The sequence below is a fragment of the Arachis hypogaea genome, chromosome 12, assembly GCF_003086295.3.
Source record: "Arachis hypogaea cultivar Tifrunner chromosome 12, arahy.Tifrunner.gnm2.J5K5, whole genome shotgun sequence".
Classification (NCBI taxonomy): domain Eukaryota; kingdom Viridiplantae; phylum Streptophyta; class Magnoliopsida; order Fabales; family Fabaceae; genus Arachis; species Arachis hypogaea.
The window spans coordinates 46,960,422-46,978,311 of NC_092047.1; the positions used below are offsets into that span (position 1 = coordinate 46,960,422).

General features: G+C 37.4%; 1 protein-coding gene across 1 annotated transcript; it reads right to left on the minus strand.

The window, feature by feature from the left end:
* Nucleotides 1-7,963: 7,963 nt before the first annotated feature.
* LOC112730024 (uncharacterized) lies at nucleotides 7,964-10,115 on the minus strand. The gene is made up of 4 exons (XM_025780144.1): nucleotides 9,317-10,115; nucleotides 8,401-9,220; nucleotides 8,216-8,279; nucleotides 7,964-8,161 (listed from the first exon to the last, which is right to left on the minus strand). Exons 1-4 carry the CDS (start codon nucleotides 10,113-10,115, stop codon nucleotides 7,964-7,966), a joined length of 1,881 nt encoding a protein of 626 aa, XP_025635929.1.
* Between the last annotated feature and the right edge of the window lie 7,775 nt (nucleotides 10,116-17,890).

Consider the following 17,890-nt stretch of genomic DNA (forward strand, 5'->3'; position numbering starts at 1 on the left):
AGAAATATTTTGTTCAGAGTTCTCTGTCTGTTGCTGAGTGGATGATGGAAAAGGTTTACTATTGTTAAACCTATTTCTTCCACCATTATTAAAGCCTTGTTGAGGCTTTTGTTGATTCTTCCATGAGAGATTTGGATGATTTCTCCATGATGGATTATAGGTGTTTCCATAAGGTTCACCTAAGTAATTTACCTCTGCTATTGCAGGGTTCTCAGGATCATAAGCTTCTTCTTCAGAAGATGCCTCTTGAGTGCTGTTGGATGCAGCTTGCATTCCATTCAAACTCTGAGAAATCATATTGACTTGCTGAGTCAATATTTTATTCTGAGCCAATATGGCATTCAGAGTATCAATTTCAAGAACTCCCTTCTTCATAGGCGTCCCATTACTCACAGGATTCCTCTCAGAAGTGTACATGAACTGGTTATTAGCAACCATGTCAATGAGTTCTTGAGCTTCTGCAGGCGTTTTCTTTAGGTGAATGGATCCACCTGCAGAAGTATCCAATGACATCTTTGATAGCTCAGATAAACCATCATAGAATATATCCAGGATGGTCCATTCTGAAAGCATGTCAGAAGGACACTTTTTGGTCAGCTGTTTGTATCTTTTCCAAGCTTCATAGAGGGATTCACCTTCTTTCTGTCTGAAGGTTTGAACATCCACTCTAAGCTTGCTCAGCTTTTGAGGAGGAAAGAACTTGGCTAAGAAAGCCGTGACCAGCTTATCCCAAGAGTTCAGGCTATCTCTGGGTTGAGAGTCCAACCACACTCTAGCTCTGTCTCTTACAGCAAAAGGGAAAAGCATGAGCCTGTAGACTTCAGGATCTACTCCATTAGTCTTAACAGTATCACAGATCTGTAAGAATTCAGTTATGAACTGAAAAGGATCTTCAGATGGAAGTCCATGGAACTTGCAGTTCTGCTGCATCAGAGAAACTAGCTGAGGTTTCAGCTCAAAATTATTTGCTCCAATGGTGGGGATGGAGATGCTTCTTCCATGTAAATTGGAATTAGGTGCAGTAAAGTCACCAAGCATTCTCCTTGCATTATTGTTGGGTTCGGCTGCCATCTCCTTTACTTGTTCGAATTTTTCAATAAAGTTGTCTCTGGATTGTTGTAATTTAGCTTCTCTTAATTTTCTCTTCAGAGTCCTTTCAGGTTCTGGATCAGCTTCAACAAGAATGCCTTTTTCCTTGTTCTTGCTCATAAGAAAAAGAAGAGAACAAGAAAAGAAGAGGAATCCTCTATGCACAGTAAAGAGGTTCCTTATTGTTAGTAGAAGAAGAAAAGGAATAGGGGTGAAGAAGAATGAAGAATCCAAACACAAGGGTAAGGATTGGAGCAGTGATGTGAGATAAAGTGAAGTGTTAGTAGATGAATAAATAATTAGAAGGAGATGAGGGAGAAGGATTTTCGAAAATTATTTTTGAAAAAGGGTTAGTGATTTTCGAAAATAGTTTTTGAAAAAGGTTAGTAATTTTCGAAATTTTAAAATCAAAAATTAAAATAATTAGTTAATTAAAAAGAATTTTTGAAAAAGAGGGAAGATATTTTCAAAAATTAGAGAGAGAGAGTTAGTTAGGTAGTTTTGAAAAAGATAAGAAACAAACAAAAAGTTAGTTAGTTAGTTGAAATAAATTTTGAAAAGATAAGAAGTTAGGAAGTTAGACAAGATATTTTGAAATCAAATTTTTGAAAAAGATAAGATAAGAAGATATTTTTGAAAAGATATAATTTAAATTAGTTTTTGAAAAAGATTTGATTTTTAAAATCACAATTAATGACTTGATTCACAAGAAATCACAAGATATGATTCTAGAACTCAAAGTTTGAATCTTTCTTAACAAGCAAGTAACAAACTTGAAATTTTTGAATCAAAACATTAATTGGTGATGTTATTTTCGAAAATTATGTGATAAAGATAAGAAAAGATTTTTGAAAAATATTTTTTTAAAATTTTCGAAAATAACTAAGAAAAATGAAAAAGATTTGATTTTTGAAAAAGATTTTGAAAAAGATAGGATTTTTAAATTGAAAATTTGATTTGACTCATAAGAAACAACTAGATTTTAAATTTTTTTGAAAAAGTCAACTCAAATTTTCGAATTTTATGAGAGAAAAAGGGAAAGATATTTTTTTTTATTTTTGAATTTTTATGATGAGAGAGAAAAATATGAAAATTATGCAATGCATGAAATTTTTAGATCAAAACAATGAATGCATGCAAGAATGCTATGAATGTCAAGATGAACACCAAGAACACTTTGAAGATCATGATGAACATCAAGAACATATTTTTGAAAAATTTTTAATGCAAAGAAAACATGCAAGACACCAAACTTAGAAATCTTTCATGTTTAGACTCTATGGATGCAAAAATGCACATGAAAAACAAGAAAAGACACAAAACATGAAAACATCAAGATCAAACAAGAAGACTTACCAAGAACAACTTGAAGATCATGAAGAACACTATGAATGCATGAATTTTTCGAAAAATACAAGATGAATATGCAATTGACACCAAACTTTCAACTTGACTCATGACTCAAACAAGAAACATGAAATATTTTTTGATTTTTATGATTTTATGATTTTTTTGTGTTTTCTTTTAATTTTTTTTCAAAAATCATTTTGAAAAAGAAAAATAAGGATTTCAAAATTTTTAATATGAATTCCAGGAATCTTATGCTCTTTAGTCTAAAGCTCCAATCAAAGGGTCAGGCATGGCTTAATATCCAGCCAAGCTTTAGTAAAAATATGAGTGTAATTCATTCAATTTTAAGCCAAAACCTCAGTCCAAAATAATTTAGACATGGTTTTATAGCCAGCATGCTTCAACATGCTTCATGAAACTCTGGAATTCATTCTTAAAAATTCTGAAGAAAAATGTATTTTTGAAAACATTTTTATTTTAAAATTTTTTTCAAAAAAAACGGAGAAATTTTTGAAAGATTTTTGAAAACTTTTTGAAAATAAAACAAAAAGAAAATTACCTAATCTGAGCAACAAGATGAACCGTCAGTTGTCCAAACTCGAACAATCCCCGGCAACGGCGCCAAAAACTTGGTGCACGAAATTGTGATCTCTGGTAATGGCTCCAAAAACTTGGTGCTCTAATCTCAATTCATAATTTGTCACAACTTCGATACAACTAACCAGCAAGTGCACTGGGTCATCCAAGTAATAAACCTTACGTGAGTAAGGGTCGAACCCACGGAGATTGTTGGTATGAAGCAAGCTATGGTCACCTTGTAAATCTCGGTCAGGCGGATATAAAATAATTATGGAGTTTTCGAAATTAAATAATAAAAGAAGGATAGAAATACTTATGTAAATCATTGGTGAGAAATTCAGATAAGCGCATACAGATGCTTTCGTTCCTCTGAACCTTTGCTTTCCTGCTGCCTTCATCCAATCAATCCTACTCCTTTCCATGGCTGGCTTTATGTAAGGACATCACCATTGTCAATGGCTACTTTGTATCCTCTCTGGAAAATGGTCCGATGCGCTGTCACTGCATGGCTAATCGTCTGGAGGCATCACCCTTGCCAATGGCTGCAATCCATCCTCTTGTGAAAATGGTCCAAATGCTCTGTCACAGCACGACTAATCATCTGAGGTTCTCGATCATACTGGAATAGGATTCACTATCTTTTTGCGTCTGTCACTGCGCCCAGCACTCGCGAGTTTGAAGTTCTTCACAGTCATTCAATCCCAGAGTCCTACTCGGAATACCACAGACAAGGTTTAAACTTTCCGGACTCTCATGAATGCCGCCATCAATCTAGCTTATACCACGAAGATTCTGATTAAGAGATCTAAGAGATACTCATTCAATCTAAGGTAGAACGGAAGTGGTTGTCAGGCACGTGTTCCTAGGGAATGATGATGATTGTCACGTTCATCACATTCAGGTTGAAGTGTGAATGAATATCTTAGAAGCGGAATAAGTTGAATTGAATAGAAAACAGTAGTACTTTGCATTAATCTTTGAGGAACAGCAGAGCTCCACACCTTAATCTATGGAGTGTAGAAACTCTACCGTTGAAAATACATAAGTGAAAGGTCTAGGTATGGCCGAATGGCCAGCCCCTCTGATCTAAGAACTAGGCATCCAAAGATGTCTAATACAATAGTAAAAAGTCCTATTTATAATAAACTAGCTACTAGGGTTTACAGAAGTAAGTAATTGATGCATAAATCCACTTCCGGAGCCCACTTGGTGTGTGCTTGGGCTGAGCTTGAATGTTACACGTGCAGAGGTTCTTTATGGAGTTGAACGCCAGCTTTTGTGCCATTTTAGGCGTTGAACTCCACTTTGCAACTTGTTTCTGGCGCTGGACGCCAGAATTGGGCAGAGAGCTGGCGTTGAAAGCCAGTTTGCGTCATCTAAACTCGGCCAAAGTATGGACTATTATATATTTCTGGAAAGCCCTGGATGTCTACTTTCCAAAGCAATTGGAAGCGCACCATTTTGAGTTCTGTAGCTCCAAGAAATCCACTTTGAGTGCAGGGAGGTCAGAATCCAACAACATCAGCAGCCCTTCTTCAACCTCTGAATCTGATTTTTGCTCAAGTCCCTCAATTTCAGCCAGAAAATACCTGAAATCATAGAAAAACACACAAACTCATAGTAAAGTCCAGAAATGTGAATTTAACGTAAAAACTAATGAAAACATCCCTAAAAGTAACTAGATTCTACTAAAAACATACTAAAAATAATGCTAAAAAGCGTATAAATTATCCGTTCATCAAAGAGTAGGAACCATAGTCACCACCACCTCCACCTCCACCTCCACCTCCACCTCCAGCGGCAGAAGAACAACCTCATTCCACAAGCCAGTATGTACCTCAGATACAATTTCCTACGTCATTCCCGATACATCAGCCACATTTTGACTCAGGAGAGGGAGGTTCTTTTAGCTAGTTCCTTGGGTTCATGGCCTTAGATGCCGGCCAAGCACAATATAGCCACCTGGCTGACTTCATGGCGGGTAGGTATTCGTTTGACATGAGGTATTCATTTTATACCTACTCGGGTGCTTCTGGAGGGTTTGTATCTGGTGATTCTAGTAGGAGTGATGGTGGTCGAGGAGTTCTTAATAGTCAAAATCCGAACCATGTTTCAATGACTATGATTGAAGAAAATGCTAAGACTTGTGATCATGAGACTGCTGAGTACTTAGTGGATGAGCCAGATGACGATGAAGACGACGAGGATGAGGATGACGACATGGAGGAGGAAGATGATGAGGATGAAGAATCCCGTAACGATAGAGGTACAATTATCATATAAGCTTTTCCCGTCAATTGATATTATCATAGTAAGTGTATAGCCAATTGATGATATTATGGTCATGTATGGTACATTGGTTAAGGTTGATGTTACTATATACCTGCTTGGCCAATTGATGATAGAATGTTTATGTTTGGTATGTTTTTGTTAGGTTGATTACACTATATACCTACTTGGCCAATTGATGATAGTATGTTTATGTTTGGTATGTTTTTGTTAGGTTGATTATACGATATGCCTGCTTTCTCAATTGATGATATTATGTTCATGTATGGTATGTTGGTTTATATTGATTATACTATACAGTTGCTTGGTTTGATGGTTGTTTATACAGGTGACACCTGCACTCCAGGTGAGACAGGCAAAGGCTACAATATCAGGATTGATCCCCCGCGTCGTAGCGCTAGTCGATACACTCCGTCCATGATCAAAAAGGCTGCGAAGAAATGCAAGAACATTGTGAACTTTGGAAAGTGGACAGTGAGAAAGTAGTTCTGGTGTAGTTAGTTTAGGGTATGTATCAATTATCGTTGATGTGTGAAAAATGATCCAACACAAAACTCACCGGCAAGTATACCGGGTCGCATCAAGTAATAATAACTCACATGAGTGAGGTCGATCCCACAGGGATTGAAGGATTGAGCAATTTTAGTTTAGTGGTTGATTTAGTCAAGCGAATCAAGTATTGGTTGAGTGTTTGTAATTAATAGAAGCTAAATTACATGAAATGTAAAGGGGAAAGGGAGAATTGCAGTAAACTAAAGAGCAAAGAAAGTAAAGAAGCTGAATCTTAAAGAGCAAGTAATATAAAGTGCAGAAACTTAGATTGCAAGAAATATAAATGGCTGAAGCTTAAAGTGTAAGAAATGTAAATTGCTTGAATCATAAAAGGGATTGGGAATGGGATTGCAGAATTTAAACAAGAACCAGTAAATTGCATTAAACATAAAAGAGGAAATTGAATTGCAATGAAGTAGATCTTAACAGAAGAGTAAAATGCCTTGAAGAATTTAAAAACAGGAAAGCAGTGCTTAATTTGCAGCAATGTAAAAGAGGGTGAAGATCTCAGGAGTGGAAGAGACTAGATAACAAGTCTAGATCTTAATTCCTTCCTTGATCTAAACAGAACAATTGCAAAAGAAAAGTAAATTGCAGAGAAAGTAGAAGATGACGCAGTAAATGGAAATTGGAATTCAATTATGCGGAAAATTAAACAAGATCTCAAGGTGAGATTGAAACAGAAGTTCTTCAATTCTTTACCCAAGATCCAAAGCAAGAAAAGTAAAGAGTGCTCAAGCAAGAACAAGGAAGAAGAGATATCAATTCTCCTTCCCAATTCTCTAAGAAAAGTAAAAGCTCAAAATTAAAATGCAAGTAAAAAGGAAAATTCAAAAATGAAGTCTAGAGGTGTTCAAAAAAGGTCCTAATTACATCAAACTAACTCCTATTTATACACTTTCTATTCTTGGATTTTGGAATTTGGATGGGCTTTTGATTTGGTGAAGAAATGAATTAAGTTGGATTTTTAATTGAATTTCAGCCCATGAAGAAATTTACTTCCAGGGGGATGCTCAGCTCACAAAGTGAGCTGAGCTTTGTGACTTAGTGTGGGGAGGCCTTGGTAGCGTGCTGTTGGATGCATCAGGGGAAAGCTCAGCTCACTTTGTGAGCTGAGCATTGGTGCCTTGGTGCCAATTTGTTGCGTGCTGCCCTTGGACCGTGTCATGCGTGCTGTGTTGCTCCTGGCCGTGTCAATTTTGTTGCGCGCTCCACTCCTGGCCGTGTCACGTTGTGCCTCATGCACCAAGAAGTAGCGCTCAGCTCTCCAAGTGAGCTGAGCCTTGGGATATCCAAGGGAAGGTCCTTGGTTCGAAACCCATGGGAGGCATGCGCTGCCCCTTTTCTTTGGTTGCGTTGATTCCTTGCTTCCTCAAGGTGTAGGGTTCGAATCTTGGGGATTGCATTTGGCCATTTTTAGCTTATTTTTCCTTGTGGATAGTGCCTCCCCCATCCCCCTTGGTCATGAGTTCAAGCCTTGGAGCATGCATTTGCAACTTATTTTCCTTGAATTATTTCTTGGGTGCTCTCGATAATGCTCACTTTGTTGTGCTCAGCTCACAAAGTGAGCTGAGCTTTGTACCTTGGTCCCTTGAGAGTAAGTGTAGCACTCACTTGGTGAGCTTGGTGCTCTTGGAGAGAGCTTCATGGTTTGTTGCGCCACACTTCCTCCTTTCTTGGCCACACTTTTTCTTCCTTGAGCCACACTCCTTAGGCTACGCTTTCTTCTTTTCTTCACCTACAATTAATCAAAACAACCAATCAAAGTATCTCCAAATTCACAAGGTTTATAAATCATTAGAAATCAATTAAATTTGGCTTAAACCTCATGATTTAGCATCAATTACATGGTGGTTGTTTGATTCAAAGAAGTCATGCTTTTTCATTCCAAATTACTTACTTAGGATGCAAGAAAGTGCATAAAACCAAATAAAAATAAAGAAAAAGGCTAGTAAAACTAGGCTAAGATGACTTGTCATCAATCGTACTTAATGTATACCTTAACTATTTATGTATGACTAAAGTATGATAAGTACCAACTAAGTATTGTATTTAAATGTTTCAGTTGATGTTCCTTATGTTCATTAAAATACAATGAAGCAGGTTACGATGGCAGTGTTATGATAACCGGACCGGACCGGATCAGTTCGTCCGGATAACCGGCAAACCGGACCCTATATCGGTCCGATTCGGCATTTGGACCATGTAAGGATAAAAACTGGTTTGAACCGGTATATTTAGGCATGAACCGTTGAATATCCAATGAACCTGTACTCTGACCGGTTCGATCATCAGTTCGGTTCTGGCAATAATGTACGATTGTTCAAATCTAATAAAGTACATTGACACAGGTTACAATGACTCGATCACCGTAAAGTACATTCACAAATGTTACACCGGTTAATACATCATAAAGTTCACTGATACAGGTTACGATGGTTCAAATACCATAAAGTACAATGACACAAAGGTAGCAGTGATTCATTTATCATACAAGGCATTGACATAGGTTACAATGCTTCAAATATCATATAAACCTACTGGGCATTATTGTCGGTACCTGGAGGACCTCCCTGATGGCATCTACTACGACTGTGTCCCTCAGCTCCACATTGCCTACACCTCCTCGGACGGCGTAGCATACGTGTGTCCATCTCATTCAAGAAGCGCGTCATCCTGGGCCGACCTTTGGAAACGCGTCTTAGGTACGGGTTCGGTACGAATCGGGGACCATTGTAAGAAGGCCACGTAGTAGGATTCCCTAATGGCCTAAACCTAGCCCGATACACGCGCCTGACCTGGTCCATCTTATATACGTCATGCACATATACCTGCCAATCTAGTCGTTGATTTGCACAACATGCAAACACATGCCGGCAAGGAATCCGGTCCACCTGGAACTCACCATAATCACATCTCTGACGACGGAGGTCAACAACATACTCCACCCTACTTGGCATCTCACGCACTTCAAATACCTCATTCTGCCTGTCAAAGCAATTAACCTGAATGTTTCCTGCTGCAAGCTGATTTGCATGAATTTTGGAGGTCACATGCTCCGTAAAAACATGGCCTGCATTAATCCTCGCCTCCACTTCTGCTCTTTTCCTTGTGAACAACTCGTTAAGTCTGTAGAACGTTGCTTTCACAAGTGCAGTGATGGAGAGATTGCGTGTACCCTTCAAGACTGAGTTGATGCACTCCACTAGATTAGTCGTCATGTGACCCCATCGGTAGCCACCATCGAATGCCAACGCATACTGTTCATGGGGAATATGGTTTAACCAGTTAGTATACGCCTCGCCCCGCTCTCGTAAATGCTGGTAACGCAATTCATACTCACGAACCATCCTCGAATATCCTAAACAATATCAGGTATCAAACAACAAATAAGTTTCAGGACGTATAGATTGTTCACAGTTTCATCAATAACTAGATTTGAAAGATACAATGTTACCTATATTGACGATAAGCTTTTGCAGATAGGGTGCCTTGAATTTTCTCAGAAAGTTCGATTCTATATGCCTGATGCAAAACATGTGGAAAGCTCTAGGAGGTGACCAAGCTCCGTGACTACGTTCCACAGCTGCATTTATGGACTCATGTCGATCCGATATCAGCCACACACCATCCCGAGTCACAACATGTTGACGTAGGTTACTGAGGAAAAAGTGCCAAGCATCAGAGGTCTCTCCCTCGACAATAGCAAATGCAATCGGCACGATATTGTTGTTACCATCCTGCGAAACGGCCACTAACAAGCAACCCTTATACTTTCCGTACAAGTGAGTCCCGTCCACTTGGACAACTGGCTTATAGTGTCTGAACGCTCTAATGCATGGGTAGTAGCTCCAAAAGACTCGATGCAATACCCGGATATCAGTTACCAAATCATCCCCTTGATATGCAGGCATAGTCTCAAAATGTACGACAGCTGATGGTTCCTTATGACACATGGCCTCGAACCATATGGGCAACGCTTCGTAGGATGCTTCCCAACCTCCAAATATCTTCTCAATGGACTTCTGCTTTGTCAACCATGCTTTTCGATAGCTGACCGTGTAGTTGAACTTCGATTGCACTTCTGCAATAACTGATTTTACCTTTAAAGAGGGGTCAGCCTCAACCAACGGCTTTATGGCTTCGGCAATCGTATTTGAATCCAGCTTGGAATGATCCTGAGAGATGGTTGCTTTGGTACAAGTGTGACTGCTGTTGTACCTCCTAATAACCCAACAGTGCTTTCTACTGATCATGCTAACTCCGATAAGCCAATCACACCCTGACCCATACTATGTACACTTCGCATAAAATGTTAACGGCTCCGACTTATACACACAGTAGTCTACAGATCTTCGGAGGGTATACTCCTTCATCGCCTGAATAACAGCTTCCCTGGAACTGAATTTTATCCCCACGGCGAACTCATCATCTGCGACAAAGGGAACTTCTGCCAAGAAGGCAGCCATACCATAAGTATTTAATACATGATTGTTTAATGACCAAAATTATATATTAAATCATCACTCACGTCATCAATTATGATATACCTAACGTTTACATTACGTTATTAACTAAATCTCCATTACATGAAAATACAAACACATTAAAACAAATTCTCCTCCATAACTAAAAATAAATACCTATACTTCCAGATAACTTCATGAATAATATTATAAATAATCAGTTATGATATCCTAATTAACTAAATAACTAAATAAATACAAATTAACCAAATAACTAAAAATAATTATTAATCACCTAAACAACTACAAATAACTACTATAACGAATGCTCATTAATAACTCCTTATTAGCTAAATAAATACACAGTAACTAAATAACTAAAAAAAAATATTAACCACCTTCATAAATAATCCATAATAAATACTCATTAACTAAATACTCATTAATAAATAAACTAATAAATAATCCATAATTAACTAAGTAACTAAATAAATATAAATTAACTAAATAATCCCTAATTATCTTTCTAAATACTCTAGGAAATACTTATTAATAAAGCCTAATTAACATATTAAATAAATGAATACTTGACCCTAGATACTAATTCACTTAAAGTATTTTTATTTTGAACTTGTCTAAATAACCTCTTTTGCAAATTAAACGAGTACCTGCACTCATATAGTCCGGAAACTCCGGAGCATGCATGGCTTCTAAATCCAAAACTCGCATGAAAGATGGCTCCTCAAATGACTCCTTGTTCGCGAGTGCATTTGGAACGTCTGCCACATTCGGAGCCACACTGCCGTCGGCTGGATCTACATCTCCATCTTCACCGACAACTTCGTAATTGCTTTCGAACTCTTCCTCACTCTCACTATTGTAGTCTTTTCGTAAAATATTTCGGTCGGCCTCAAATTGTTCGAATTCAATGTACAACTCGATGAAGGAAATTTGAGCACAATTTTCAATGTACATTGAAAACATCTCTTGCATGCTTGCTTCGTCGGTTACATATTTGGTCTGAAATTGGATGAATCCACCAAATACTGGTACAGGATATCTGTATAAAATACATGATATTTTTCTTGGCATCTCCGAATCTATCTTCTCACAAATCACTCCTTTAAGCTCTTCAAATGAAATTGTGAAGGGAATAACAACATCTGATGGATCTTCACAAATAAATTTTATTCCTTCAGGTGTCTGCAACAAAATCTGACCAAAATAATATACCTTCAAAAGAACTCTATCATCCATTCTTCCCACTCACTTAAACAAAAATAGAAATTTTACCATCAACTTTTTTCCCAACCCAAGTTACCCCATTACAGACCAGAGAAAGAAGAAGAGAACTCGAACAAGAAGAAGAAAGTTGGATCTGGTCTGCGGTCTTTGGTTCGCACACTTGAGCAACTATATATATACACACACAATTCGGACGGTCCGAGTGGTGTATACCCTAATTCGAAAAAATTATAAAATAATGAAAACTCACGGTCCGATTTCCATTAGTGTAAATTAAAAAAAAAATTTCTACAACCACAAAACGGACCCAGCGATTACTTTAACGAACCAAAAACAAATCAAACAAAGAAATCGGACCATCCGTTTTGCTGGGTCATATCGCACGGTCCGATTTCTCCTATGTGCTAGTGCAAAACGGACCCTCCGATTTGCTTACAAAATTTCCAATACATAGAAATCGGAGGTTCGATTACTTCCTTTCCAAATCTGACAAAACCTGTCCCACATTCGGGTGTAGCACCCCCTCAATCCATATCCCAACACAACACCAACCCCTCCTCCATAACCAAAAAAATGACCCGTGCGTGTGTGCGTGTGTGTGTTTTTTTTTCCTGGCTTGTATTTCAAAATTCTTCATTGATAATTGGGTAGTAAAATATACTTTCGTTTCTAATATTTTTGAATAATATTTTTCATATTTAATTTGATTTAGTTTTATCTTTAATGTTTAAAATAATTTTTTATTTTATTCTTATTATTAGATTTTGGACAATTAGTCTGTTGAGTTTGAAAAACTTAAATTATTATGATGATCAAATATTATTATATTAATTAAAAATTTATTAATTTGATAATTGCTTCAAATTGTTTGGTTGATCGATTTCGCTTATTGTACAGATTTTGCATTGGGCCAGAAATTAATCAAGCCAAAATTGGAACAATAATGACCAGCCTTATATAAATCCATTTTGAATCAAATGGTTAAACAAATTGGGCCAAGAAACATGTGTACAGCCCAAAACAATTTTCTTCTTAGGGTCCGTTTGGATAGGTTCATAAGTGACTTTTTTTAACTTTTAACTTATGAAAAGGTGTAGTATTAATATCAGGTACAATTTTCAAAACAAAATTGTAACTTTCTAAAAAGCTATTTTGGTGCTTAAGGAGAAGTTAAAAAAAAATGACTTCTCTCATAATAAAAAGCTTTTTATCACTTTTCTCTTAAAATAAGTACTTTTAGAACTAAAAAACTAAACACAAAATAACTTATTTATAAGCTACTTTTAATATAAGCATTTATTGTTTAAGCTATTTCTTCAAAAGTAACTTAATTAAGTTATTTACCCAAACTGGGCCTTAGACCAACAAAGCCTTGATCCGAATTGGAAGAAGAGAGAAAGATTCCAAGCAAGCCACGGTTACCTACTACATTGTGGAATGAAATCCAAAATTTAAATGAATTAATTGCTTGCATAGGTAACCGAAACATAAAATTAAATTGAGTTAATTTAGCATTGAAAGCCTTGTATCTTCTCTCTCCTCTCTCTCCTGCTTTTGGTTGTCAATCAGTCAAAAGAAAAAAAAAAACAAGCTATCAGAGAAAAGTTAACAGTGAAGCTATGGAAGAAGAAAAGGTTAGGATGATGATGGCCTTTGAAAAAGGAAGATCCGAAGCAAGATGTGGCTAGATTTTTGCCATTGAAGGCAAGATTTCAAGAAGAGCTTCAAGATCTTTCACGCCAAGAATGGAAAAGAATCTGCCTCAATGAAGAAGCAAATCTCAATGACAAAAGTGTACTTCCATTTTTGTGATTCTAAGAAAGAAGGTAGCTACTGGAGCTACGAAGAGGAAGAAGCAAATATGGAAAGCATGGAGCTGTCAAGGATCAGAGGTTCATCAAGGGTCAGAGTTCTTTCTTGGAGCCAAAGTCGAGATCAATGGCTCAAAGTGAAGGAACTTGATAAGAAGGGTTGAGAGAGGTACATGCATGTTGGTTTTGATTCGGTTTTCCCTCTCTCTTCTCTCTGTCCGAACCGCTGCTGTCTCTGGGTTGGAGAAAAAGTTGCTTGGTTGAACTGGTTTCAACCTTGGAAGCTTCCCCTTCTATATTAAGGGTGAACGGCCAAGGGTTGAGATTAAGGAGAGAAAGCACAGAGTTCTCATATCTATCCTAAGCTAACAGAGTTCTTCTCCCTCAATGGGTTTCATTTTGTTTTCTTTTTCTTGGAGTTGTCTGTCTAGGTCTCATGGTAAAAGGCAAACATGGTGAGGTTTGTAAGAAAAAGCCAGTGAGAGGAAAAAGGCAGTGATCAATACTAGAGAGAAAGCCATAGATGTCTCAGAGTCTCTTTGTACATCTGTATGTTGTGTTTCATGATCCTGTGGGGATTTTCTTGCAAGTTGGGTTAACACTTTGCGGTTGAAAGCTTGGTAAAAGTCTAAGTCAAGTTCAGATTTGGGGATAGAATCTGGATTTGTCCCAGATAGGATTGGGTAGATCCTAGGGAAGAATTGGTATATGTAATCTGATGATTATAGTGAAATTCCATCACTATTATGATGGAGACTGGATGTAGGCTGCATTGCACTTAGCAGCTGAACCAGGATACATTTGGGTGTGATTCTCTCTTTCTCTTCTACTCCTATTCTGTTTCTATTGCATTATAGACAAAAATGAAAAATATCTCCTAACCTGTTACGAGACAAAAAGAAAATGTCTCTTGACTTGTTATGAGACAAAAGCAGAAATATCTCCTGAAGTTTTTTTGAAAAAGAAGAAATTAATTTTCGGCAAAAAGGGGCTAAGATTAAACCCTCCATTCTCTTAGCCACTGATTACCATCATAGTCATTAGTCAATATTTTATTCTAATTTTACTCTTAATTATTTCTTTCTTTCTGATGAACTTTTTTTTAAATTTTACAAGTGCATCGAATCATATCAAGTAATACCATGATGAGTGGGTTATCGTTCTTATGAGGATTAATGGACTAAGCAAGCAATGGTTAACTGATTAATCAAGTTAGACAATTGAAATTCAGGTTTTTGAGGTATTCAGTATCAAAATAGAGAATTAAATGAAAGCAATTTGTAAACGGTTAAGAAAGTAATATGAATAAAAGCGTTAAGGTTTCAGAGATGTTTAAACTTCAGAAAGAATGCTTTTCACTATCTACTTTGAAATATGCAAAGAAGTATCCATGGCAAATTATAGTTAATCAAATCGCGATCCCTTAGTAGTTCAATTTCTCTTAACTTAACAAATCGTCAATTCCTTGATCAATTGGTTATGATAAGTGGTGAGGTATATTTACTAATTCAAAACCACACAATTCTTAAAAACTAAACCTAGTTGATTTTATGTCACTTATCAAACCAGTTTTAAAACTTAAAGAATTATGAGAAGAAGTTTTCAACCTTAATTCCAATAACTAACTTTTCCAAGGTGATAATAGAATTCAATTCGGATGAGAATTATTTTCCAATACATGCAAATCTTTGTGATGATGAACGAAAACTTGTTTTTTAAAAAAATATCAATGTATTAATCAAAAGTAGAAAAGCTATAACATTAGTCCATTTGAATCAACAGGGCTCCTAACCTTCGCTGAGGAGATCAGGGACTCATAATGTGCTGAAAACAAAAACAATGAATTGAAATGGCTGTCGGAAGAGAGCTTACATGTGGGTCTTTCCCCTTTTTAAAAGCTAACCCTAAACCTAAAAATTCAGAATTCAAAACTAAATCAAAGAAAACCGAATCAAAGAAAATCGAATCAAATCTAATCTAATGGATTCTTATCATATAGTTTTCCCTCTCAAATTAGGCTATTGGTAATTCTCTTCACAATTGGCAATCAAGGCTTGATATCATGGGCATGTGCTTAATCTTGGATCATCAAATTAAGTGCTTGACGTTTGGAGAGATTAGTAAAGAATTTAGGAGACCCTGGCAGTTGGCCTATAAGCTGTGTCTAACGCATGGCTTGTGCGTTGAATGCATGACCCAAAATTTGGGATCCTTGAGCCTCTGTTGATGGTGCGTTAGGCATATTGAAGCTTGCGTTGAACGCATGGAAGGTTGCTCAGCTACTGGAGGTTGCATTGAAGGCAAGAGAAGCTGCATTCAACACATGGACATGGAACGTTGAATGCATGGAAGTAGCTGCATTAGACGCATGGTTTGGTGCGTTAAACGCATGGTGGAGGCCTTACTAGGTTGAGCTGCGTTGGATGCAGCTTGGTGGTGCATTGAACGCAGGTGATGGTGCATTCATCGCAGGGTTGGTTTGGTGTAACACCCTATCATCCCAAGCCTTATCTAGTTGTAAAGCGAAGGATAATAGAATGCCACGACAATCCTAAAACATATACAATAATATATATAGAAAGAAGTAGTAATACTAGGATCCCGATATAAGGAACAGGAGTTCAAAGATAGATAAACAGAAGAAACAAATCATGAAGCATTCACACACGATATCTAAAGGCATAGTCATAAGAGATAAACAGAATAAAAGGAGTAAACATGTATATATATATATATATATATATATATATATATATATATATATATATATATATATATATATATATATATATAAGAGGACTAGTCACAGCCAGTAGAGTTTAGGCCGGCTAGTCGAAATAGAAATACAGCAGAGTTTTTGATGTTTAAAACAACTAATATCCTATCTCTCAGGGTTTTCAAAATACAAGCCTCTACGGCAACAAAATATAAAAAAAGTGAGAGACTACAAAAGTAAATCAAACAGGAAGCTGAACCATCCTCCGCTCTGTCCCTATCCGCAAACTCACCGAGGTAGGTTACGACCTGCATTTGAAAAAACAACAACAACATATGGTATGAGAACCGGAGGTTCTCAGCATGGAAACTGTTCCGAGGGTTGCCTGAAACTGTAGGTCGATCTCGGATGAGATCTTCTGCGCTGGTCGGAACCGATGTGTCCAGCTAGTGAATGGTGGCTGAAGCTGGTGCGTCTGACTTGTTTGGACTGGACGTGCTGCTGATCCTTTGTCACCGAAGGGTGGGGGGTACCTGCAAGAGACTCCGATGCTTAAGTTAGCATGGGTATTAAACAGGTGTTATGTAGAATCAGAGTATGAGTTATACCTGGGTGCTCCAGTGTATTTATAATGGTGAGATGTGACCTTTCGGATAAGATAAGTTAGTTATCTTATCGTATCTTTATCTTTTGAGTTCAGGTCAGCGTATCTTCAACGGAACCGCCTTTATCTCTATAGGCCTGGGTTGCCTTAGAATTTGGGTCGTATTCCTTGAGTTGGGCCCTCCTAGGGGCTCTCCTGTCGATTTGGCCGAGTTCTTCGTAACGAAGTCGGTCCGCTTGACCTTAACAGGTCGGTCGCTGCATCGTCGATCATCCCAGGTCGGATAGCTCGACCCAGGGTATGAACAGTGCCCCTGCTTGAGCTCGGTCTTCTTTGTCGAGGTCGAGTCCTTGACTTCGGTCCTTCTCGTAGCGAAGCCGAACTAAAGCATCTTGTCGACTTCTTTTGTAGCAGCTTTTGAATGTAGAACATTTTCCTCTACAAGCGCGTGCTTTTGTATTAGCGCTTTTTTGGGAATGCAAGCGGTTTTAATATCTGCATTTAATTGACATTTAATTGCCCCGTTTCCCCTAACTTCTCTATTTTTGAATTTTGTACTCAAGAAATGGTTTCTCTCCTTCACTCTTTTCGTAACTTATTCACATTTCATCTTTCATTCTCTTGCTTTCAACTTTTTTATTTTTCTGAAGCTTCTACCTGGAGTTTGCCGTTTTGCGTTTTAGCCTAGCGACGTTTGCTTTGTCACTTCATTTTTTCGTGGGAGAAGGGGTGATTCTGGTTTTCGCTTTTTGCTTCCTTGCTTTTCTTCGCAGTTTTCTCTTATTTCACAGGTTTGACTCTTCTTCCTTCCTTCCTCTACGCCATTTTTGTGTCTGTTTTGAGAAAGTTTGAATCTTTTTGTCTTTTTGCTGATCACTGTGTGTCTTATAGTTTCTCCATCTATTGCTTGATACTTTAAGAACTTTGCATGTTCTATGAATGCTTTTGTATTTGAAGCTTTGGAATGATGACTTTGTTTGATTCTGAAAAAAGGTTGCGTCTTTGACGATTTCTGTTTGGTATGTTCGATGTTGGTGCTTGTTCTTTGCTGATGATTTTTTGCTTGATTTCGAAAAAGTTTGTGCCTTTGCTGTTTTTCCGCTGATAAACTGTAGGAGCAATGCTTTTCCTGATAAATTGTAGGAGGGTGGACCTTTTGCATTTTTGCTTCCTTTGTTTTCTTTCTGGA